Source organism: Pinus tabuliformis, chromosome J (genome assembly GCF_031772625.1).
Source record: "Pinus tabuliformis cultivar Carrire ecotype Pingquan chromosome J, CPIR1, whole genome shotgun sequence".
Lineage (NCBI taxonomy): Eukaryota > Viridiplantae > Streptophyta > Pinopsida > Pinales > Pinaceae > Pinus > Pinus tabuliformis.
This window is the reverse complement of record NC_142295.1, coordinates 1,571,702,154-1,571,711,494: the sequence shown is the minus strand read 5'-3', so window position 1 is coordinate 1,571,711,494 and position 9,341 is coordinate 1,571,702,154. Positions and strand designations below refer to the sequence as shown.

Below are 9,341 nucleotides of genomic sequence, written 5' to 3'. Positions count from 1 at the left end.
TACATGATGGAGCAGTCTCCAGATATACTGTGTGAATATACTAGCTTCTCTTATTTCAACTGTCTGCCCAAATATGATCTGTATGATGATGATTATGAGCCTAACGACCAAATCAACCTTGCAGAGGAATCATATCCTATTTTGGCAGGAAGCAGTGTTCAGATTCAGCAATCTAAACCCAATGATCAGCATGCCCATCTCAACTATGAAGAAAATGAAGAAAACAAAGAGTGTGTTGATTTCAGTGAAGGAACTTTACCCTTTTTTTTTGAATCTTTTCAATTTATCAAGGATAACTATCATGATGTATATGATCAAGTGTCACCGCGTGTTGCTAGTGACCGTCTGGAGGTTAATCAAAATATTGTTCCAAAGGTATTGCCTCTAGCTTTGCAGCCCCAAAGAGCCATTGAATATCAGATTGAGGAGGACCCAGAAGTAGCAGCATATGACCAAATGATCCAAGTGGAACCCTTGCCTCTTTGTTTTCAGCCATCTGAGTTGTTCAAAGAAGAAGAAGACCTGCAACCTGCATAGAGCAGTCAAGTCCTATTCGAGCCAGATTGTAATAAATTACAAGCACCTCTGCAAGTTCTGAATGACCTATCCGCTGGCAGGCAGAATGATGAAAGAGATCAGTACTCTTCTCCATCAACTAGCTGCACGGCTCAGTATAGAGTTGTCGATGATCTCCCGACTCCAAGGCATGGTAGTGATCTTCAACCTTTGTACAGTTCTTTAATTCAGCCTAGAAATTATATATATATGTTGCAGGACAGTTTTGTACAGTATTTGAACACCGCAAAGGAGGTCAGTAGCTTCCTGATCTTCTCAAAGATTGACAAAGCCATAACAAATTGCAAAATCTCAGTTGGTCTCACCAGCAAGCACAAGCAGCAAAGCCCACTCATGTTGTTATTGCTTAAGTGGCTGCATTGGCTATTTCACTTCACTTAACAGCAAAGTAAGTACTGGTTAGGGTAGGTAGGTAGGTAGGATCAGTAAGGCAGCCAGCCAAGGGAAATTTGCAGAACACAACAACAATTGAATACAAGGCAGTCTGACCTGTTGTTCTTGACTTTTCACAAGGAAAATCCATCCCCAAGTGGAGCCATTGTTAGCCTCCTGCTACAGCAGGCTAATCATCTTTCATGATCGACATTTTTACATGCCAAATATGTCGTACTATGCATGCTGCAATGCTCCATATTTGCTACAGATGGCCAAAGAAGTGTCCATAAGAATGCGCTAATCTAAGTACCACTGCTATGTTCCAATTTTGATAAGAAATCCATTTTTCGGTTTAAGGCAGTTTTTCAGTTGGAGGTACTCAGGCTGGAATTCACTAAACTCTCCCTTTTTCTCATCACCCTTATTATATAACTCCCTGATAATCTTCCCCTTTCCCCTATTTAAAACATGTATATAAATCCCCCTATGTAAATATTCCCCCCTGGCAATATAGCCATATTTTTACTAAGTCAGGGAAATCGCAATCCATCTGGGACTGGTTTTAGCCCATCCATGTCCAGGGATTACTCTAACATCTGGTCAGAATAATAACCTCTTCCCTAAACCAAAAAACCCATATTCCACCCCTAACCCAAAGTTTTTGTGCATAAATATTAACCCGCGCATTTTTGAAACCCTATAACCCACTTTCCTTAAGTTTAAATCTCACGCGCATTATTAAAAAAGGCATATACCACGAATATACCAGCCCCTTATCCCTCCATCATAACGCGTTAACCGCCAGCCGTCCGATCCACAGCCCCGCAGATTGACGGTGGGCGAGCCGCCCCATCCCCGAACCACCCGGCCTTTAACGTCCAGGAGATGGGCAGTTTTTCCGCCGTACTCCCGCCACGCGTCAGGCGCTGGGCTATGGCGGAGCTTCTCCCTCCGAAACTGCTCTCCCCGAAAAGCGGTGCGCCACATACCACTTACCGCCTCCTGCCTAGGTGACATCACCGCTTACGTCACCCCTGCACAGTCACCGCCCACGTCACCCCCTGTTCAGTCACCCGACGAGTCACGTGCCTGCATGGCCTCCTGCCACGTCACTGCCACGTGTCCCCGCCACCGTACCTGCCATGTCATCCTCCGTACGTGATGACATCATGCTGACGTCATCTCGCCACATCGCCCTGCTGACGTCACCCGCCGTATAATGCTGACGTCATCAGCCCTTTTTTGGACGCAGAGGCGCAAAAGTCGCACTTCGGAGCCCCGAAATCGAATTCTGAGGCAGCTAGCGCAAATCGCTCATCGCAGGATTTTTTAGGCCGAAATGGAGAATCTTCAGGGAATCTTTAAGGAATCTTACACCATGCGGCCCCAGGAAGCCCGAAAAGGCGCAAAAATGATCTTTTTTCTTCATAGAACATACCAAAAGGATCAGAAGACAATTCCAGATGATACAGAGGCCGAACAACGGCCATTTACTGGTGAATAGACCCGCAGCACATCAGATCAGCAGTCCAGATTTTGTCAGAGAGTATCAGTGGAAGAAAAGACGCCAGAGAGAATCAGTCATGATTTTTTAGGGGCTCGAGGCACCTGAACATTGATGAAGCCCCCAGAAAGTCAAATCAATAAGCATCAGCCCATCCTTGCCTTCAAATCACCATCAAGGCATTCAAAGCACCAGGACAGCAAGGAAGCAGAAACCCATACTCATTTATTGCAGAAAACACTGCAGCAAGCCACTAAGGACAACCTCATTTATTCAGTTTTGACACATCGGCCTGAGCACGGCCCGAGATATTTTTGTATTTATTTCAAGATAGGATTAGGTCAAGTAGTCCTTTTTTATGACCTAATTAGGTCAAGATGTAATAAAGGAACTCTCCAGAGAGTTTTTGCCCTATATATACCACCCTCTGTATAGTTTTAAAGGTTGGTTAATTGAGAGTTTTCACTAGAGACTCGCTGTGTATACCTGAACTTTTCTGTAATCAAAGATTGCTTAAAGCTTGGAGAGCGGACTGCCTGTTGTTGATGAATGTTTTGAATAGTTGAAGATGGAATTCCTGCGTTGCGGTCTGAAGCAATAAGTGCCTCTTATCTCTGTTTATGTGTTTGCCATTATCTAAATAGCAGAAAAAAGGAATATCCTAGAATTAGTTTAAATACTCTCTATACTCAATTTCTGCTGTTTCTTGATGTTTTACTCTAAAGAATTGGTTATGAACATTGAATTCCTTTCGGCTCATGTTTACCCCAATTCACCTGTGTTGGCCAATTATCTAGGGATTCTTAACTGCCCCTAGGTAGCGCCCTGTGTTTTTCTTTGCGAATCTGTTAGAGAGATTCTTAACTGCCTCTCTTTCTTTAGCATTCAATTCATCCCTTAAACCTGAAATTTGCTTCAGCCTCAGCTATCTTGCTCCATGTTCCCTCACTGTTATTAATAAAACGCACCAGCAGCTCCCCTCCTCGACTCCACGCCCAATGGCTTGAAAGATTCAGACTATACTCTGCCTCTCTACCTGAAAGTGTAAGTTTTCCCACCAAACTCAATCAAAACCCCTGTGCATCATATCTAGCCTAAAATCATCCCTTTTCAACAAAGCTAAATCTCAAAGAGAGAGCCCTCTCTGACTGCAGGTAGGCTAGGACCTGCAGTCCAAAGTTGGTTTGTGGTTACATCGGCTGTATCCCTTTAGGAGTCAAAAGGGACAACCTGAGTGATAACAAAAGTTGAAATCAAAACTGTACAATATTAAAATAATAGGTTTATTATATTATATGATCAATATACAGGATATAAACATCATCTGCCAAATCCATTACATCATAAAGTCCATCTGGGTGAGCATATCATGCTTCCCATCCAAAGATATCACAACATACATAATACAGAAAGAACAGTTCATAGGCCCAGTGTTGTTCCAGAATTAAAAAATAGACATAGATGATTACAACAAAACATTTGACCAAAAAAGGTATGTACATGGATTATCAGATACTCCTCCATTCCATCTATCCAAGCAAGTGAGCAAGCAACTTGTCCATCCATCCATGTGAGAGAGCTGACAAATATTATACTAGTAGAGATACAAAAATATACAAAAAAAGAGGGGATATAGAAATTACCCAGGGAAAGGGAATTCTCCAACATCAAAAACATTGTGACCCAAAGTTATTTCCAAGTGCATATTACCAAAATTACCTAGTAGTCCCCTCTTTGAAAGTTCATCAGCTTCCTTGTTCTGTTCTCTGCCAATGTGCATAATTGTAGAATTGTTGAGTTGATTCCATAGAAGACCAATTCTCCCCAGCCATCCAAGTAGCAAAGGATTGTTGATGTTAGCACTGCCCTTAACCTGATCTATGATAATCTTGGAATCCCCATAGATATGAATATCAGGGATACCAAGGAAATTGGTGAACCATAGAAAGCCCCATAAGGCCATTCCTTATGCCCTAGTATTAGTACCACTTCCCCCATTCCAGTGAATCCGGGAAATCCAAAATCCAAAGCCACAAATATTCCTTTGCGCAGCACCATCAAAGAAACCCATTGGATATTCCATCTGTATTCCGGTTGAGAGTTTTTGGAGCATGAGTCAAGAGAAATGAGCATGGAAAGATTTGTTAAAGTTCTTTCAAATACCATATAGAAATCTTCTGTAGAATTCTGAAAGATGCACTTATTTCTCCATTTCCATATAGCCCAGAAAAGTAAAAGTGGAATGGATCTCCATACAGTCTTCTGAGTGCTCCACCACTTCATACAATCCACAATGCAATCATGTTGAATATAAGGAAAACCAATATGAGATGACAAATTTTTCCATACCTGAACCATATAGTGACATCTGAGAAACATGTGATTGTTGTTTTCCATGTCCATTCTGCATATAGAACAAATACTAGGACAGTGTCACTTCCTTTTCTGCAAATTATCCCATGAGAGATCATCTGCAAATTATCCTATGAGAAATTTTTGTTATGGAAGACCAACCATGAGAAGAAAATGATTTTTTCCTTTTTGGAATTTTGGTCAACCAAAAGGCTTATAAGATGTGATGCTCCCCTTGCCGAGCATCCCCGATACAAAGGGAATGATATGTATCAGCATCAATAATCACACAAAATAAGTAGTTGGCTCAGATTCTTTAACTGGAAAAAGGCTTGCGGGAATGTTTCCTGTAAGATTGTCTTCCGAAAGATGCTGAGATTATGCTGAAGTTCTGCCAGACTCTTCAAATTCCTAAACGACGTTGGAATACTGCACGTTTAAGAGTTGAGCTAGAGATCAGTGACTCTCAATGCGCTGCAATTGCCAAGCTCCGGCTGTATGCTTCTGCCAGATAAGGAGTCTTAGTAGATTCTGCAGCTTGCCATTCTCACGGGTATCGAACCAGACAGTTCATTTCCATACAGATAAATACTCTAAAGCGTTATACTGTCACCAATCTCCGTCGAAGCCGAAAAATACTGACAACTGAATGATTTCAACATGGTTGCGTCTTACTCAGAATTGAAAGTCTCTTTTACATTGTTATTTGAATGAGAATTTTTAAATAGGATAATCAACTGCATAATTTTAATTATTGTTATACATAATACAGTAAAGTAAGTAGCGTCCTGAAATACAGTAAAGTAAGTAGACTAAGTTTTAATGAAGCAGTTTTCGGATATATAGGTATAGCTGATTAGTTAATGAAGCAGTTTTCCTTTCATTGTTCAGATATATATAGTTAATTAATTAACTAATATTTAGTGACTATATATACGTTTCGCGGAGATATATAAAGATATTAATTAACTAACTATTTTTTGCTTTTTTTTGTTTGATGTAATTGTTCTTATTTATAAGAAATATTTTTAGAATCTACAACGATGACTTTATAGTAACATTTGAACGCACTAAAAACATTTCATAACCCAACCCAAACCAGGCTTGCCTTTGCCTTTTTATTCCACTCTTGTTTTAAGGATTCTTTATATTTTTATTTTTCAATTTCTTTTAATTTTTTTTCTAATTTCTATTTCAAACCAAAAATAAATAATACATCCAAAACTAAATAAACCAAATGACAGCATTAGAAAATACATCCAAGACTAACTAAATCAAATGACAACATTTCCCAGTTACCATCAGTGATCCGAAATTTTTCTCGGGAGCAACATAAATTCGCAGTGTAATCATAATAATAATAATGATAATAATAATAATACCATCAGTGATCCGAAATTTTTCTCGCGAGCAACATAAATTCGCAGTGTAATAATAATAATAATGATAATAATAATAATAATATAAAATAAAGTTAAATCAACGACACAGAATCCATCGTTTCCATAGGGCCCAGAAATGCTCAACGCAAACATAGGTAGTTAGCAAAATAACGTGAAAAATATTCAAGAGCTTCTTATACACAACTTGTTTTCTGCAATTTGGTACTTTCATTAGCGAACAGTATAATGTCAAACCTCCTCCATACCCTAGTGATGCTAATATAATCATTTAGGAAAATAAAAGAACGAGAGGCTACTTATATACTGAAAGTATTACAAAGATGGTTTGCACGATGGTGAGCAGCAGTAAAATTGTTGCCGCCACCAGACCAAGAATTTTCCACGGGGAAGAGCAATACTCACTCAGAAGCTCAGCACAGTAGACCTTGAATTTATTTTTGTGATACACATTCACTTTTAGTGTCAGTTTATTGAAGACACCTTCGAGACCGACAGTGACCCCCCTGCATAAACCATTGAAGAGCTTCGCAACCTCTTCTTCGCTCCCAAGGCGGTTTGTAACAATGCCACTTTTTCTGAGCAAGGCCACGTCTTCTTCGGAGTCGATTAACTGGTCCATCAAACACAATTAACACGCAACATAATTGAATTCAGATGGTTTGCACATCTCAAAAGCGATTAGGTTACGGAATAGTATCTCTGTGGAGTCTACTATTTCGATCGGCGGAAGAAAAATTGTGGCTTTCTTCGGGTCGAAGTGAATCGCCTTGATGCCACCAGCGCATGGCTTAAATTTGATACCAGCACGGATTAGCTCTACTGCACGGAGGATGCTTCCAACGTCATTCATTGACTCCTCATCGTCCTCGTCTTCGTCGCGCTCTTCGTTCTGGAGCAATGAGTGCCCCTCATCGCCGCATCCCATCTCGAAAGGTGGAGATACAATGAGGGTGCGCAACAGACCCAGAAGATGATGAACTTCTTGTTCATCTCGTAGTGACCACGACCATTGCTTAAAATCTTTTCTATAGTTGAAAGGGTACATTACCCACAAGAACGATGGACACAGCACTTTCCAAAGCTCGTTCTCCACATCATCGGCCGACTTTAGCTCCAATTCTAGGAGCTTTCGAAGAACTACCAAAGGAATTTGATTTTCAAGCTTCAAAATGTCGTGCAGTATATCGAATCCAGTATAATTAATCTTCTTAACCTGAAAGAGGGGTTCATAGTAATCACCATTCGTCATCCAGGAAAACATCTCGTGGTGCAATATGTCCCCACGCAGAGTCCTCAATATTTCTAGAATGAAGCAAGCGTCCAAACTTATCATCAGACCGAGGGTCTCTCCATCGCAATCGATTTTCTCTTCGTAGCAGTCTCTGATTTCCCTCTCCAGCAATGCGATCTCCTCTATTGCCCGGTTGGGGAAGGGAAGATCCATAGTGTCTGAATCATTGGCCCTCGTCATCATTCTATGCAGGGCTCTCCCTTTGTGACTGTTCATTGGAGGAAGCTCTTCGCTTCTGTGATGATATGGACCCAACGAAACCCTTTTAGGGATATATGCTTCTCCTTCTTTTGACTCTTTCTTGAGGTCATTCGGAACTCTAAATATCGACGGCGATCTGCGACCAACATCGGAATTCCCTTCGATACAAATACTCCATTCTGCTTTCTTGATCCATCCTCGCGATTCTTTTCCATTATGATGTTCTTTCTGCTGCTTCAGCAGCGACGTCCTTATGTCATCACTCCGAGAATGAGACTCGGCTGCTTGGATTGCAAAATGAGACATTTCGGAACAATAATTTCGATGCAGAGACTACTGTTCTTTCTCTTATTAGCAGAAACGCAGAGCTAATGCTTCTTTGCGGATCTCTGGAATCTCTTTTAAATAAAGTGGGGAGTTCCGAACTATCCATCGCGGTACACTGCCATTCTATTCTATACAACTGTTCATATGGCGAAGCTAGCTACTAGTCAAGACGGAGTCAGATCAACTACAACCCTAGAATGTCAATTACGAGGGTAAAGATTAAAATATACACATTCACATGGATGTCACTTCTGTCTAATTTTGGATCAACGCTTTCAATGAAACTGGGAGAGCGGGATGCATCGCCAATAAAAAAGAAAGGAGTAGTTATGCTTCGATTACAATTATAAATGCTAGAGGGAGTCAGATCATTTACAATTCTATAATTTGTGCTGCAAGGGTAAATATTATTATATACACATTCGCATGGGTATCACTTCTATCTAACTATGGATCAAAATTTTCATTGAAATTCACAGAGTCGGTCGCATATGCATCTCGCTTACAGGTACTTTTGGATTATTTTTATTTTATAATTAAAAGAAAATATTCTTTGGATAAACATTTAATTATTTTTATTTTTTAAATAAAAAAATAATGTTTAAATAAACATTTAATATATATGTTTTGATAAATATTTTTAAAAAATAGTAATTATAATTTATTTTTTTCATTACGAAAAATTGAAAAACAAATAAACATTATTCATTTCCCACCGATTCGTCAACTTACAAAGTTGACCAAACCTTGAATTTCTCCTCGTATCTCTAAATACATCGTTCTTCCCAAGTTACTATATTTGAACGGTATACTCTAAATAGCTTAATGTTGAAACAATTTTTTTTATTCAGATTTGGATTTATAAATATATAATTTTCTTCAAATTAAAAGTTAGGTGTAAAATTTTATCATATATTTGAAAAAAATTAATAATAAAAATTTACAATTTTAACTATTTTCCTGACAAATTTTGGTAATGATTATGGAAAAAGACCTAAATCATACGATATTTAAACAAGTTCTATTTTAAACTTCTTAATTCAAAAACATTTAATTTCCATATCCATAAAATTTGACCTTATAATGATCACATTGATGTATGTCAAAATAATATATTTTGATGGTAGTGATTCACCCAATTCCCCTCACATGTTTAATTATGAAAAATCAATCTATATCTTTCCTATATTTATAGTAATGAAAAATCAACTGCTTATTTATATATCAACAAAATTATTTTCTTTATCCAATTTCAAGCAACTTGACATCCATCTAAAAGTTTTGCTTCACTTAGTTGTGGCCCAATTTTGAA

General features: G+C 38.9%; 1 protein-coding gene across 1 annotated transcript; it reads right to left on the bottom strand.

Annotated features, from left to right (window-relative positions):
- Positions 1-6,502: 6,502 nt before the first annotated feature.
- LOC149233490 (putative UPF0481 protein At3g02645) lies at positions 6,503-8,202 on the bottom strand. The gene is made up of 2 exons (XM_089382210.1): positions 6,977-8,202; positions 6,503-6,829 (listed from the first exon to the last, which is right to left on the bottom strand). The coding sequence occupies exons 1-2, from the start codon at positions 8,006-8,008 to the stop codon at positions 6,503-6,505; spliced, it is 1,359 nt and encodes a 452-aa protein (XP_089238336.1). The 5' UTR covers positions 8,009-8,202.
- Between the last annotated feature and the right edge of the window lie 1,139 nt (positions 8,203-9,341).

What these genes read in the sequence shown, in the direction of transcription:
- LOC149233490 (XM_089382210.1), bottom strand. Translation starts at nt 8,008, where the DNA reads ATGTCTCATTTTGCAATCCAAGCAGCCGAGTCTCATTCTCGGAGTGAT. An exon ending in CATGCGCTGGTGGCATCAAG is followed by an intron (nt 6,830 to 6,976) that starts GCGATTCACTTC and finishes TAATTGTGTTTG; the next exon opens with ATGGACCAGTTAATCGACTC.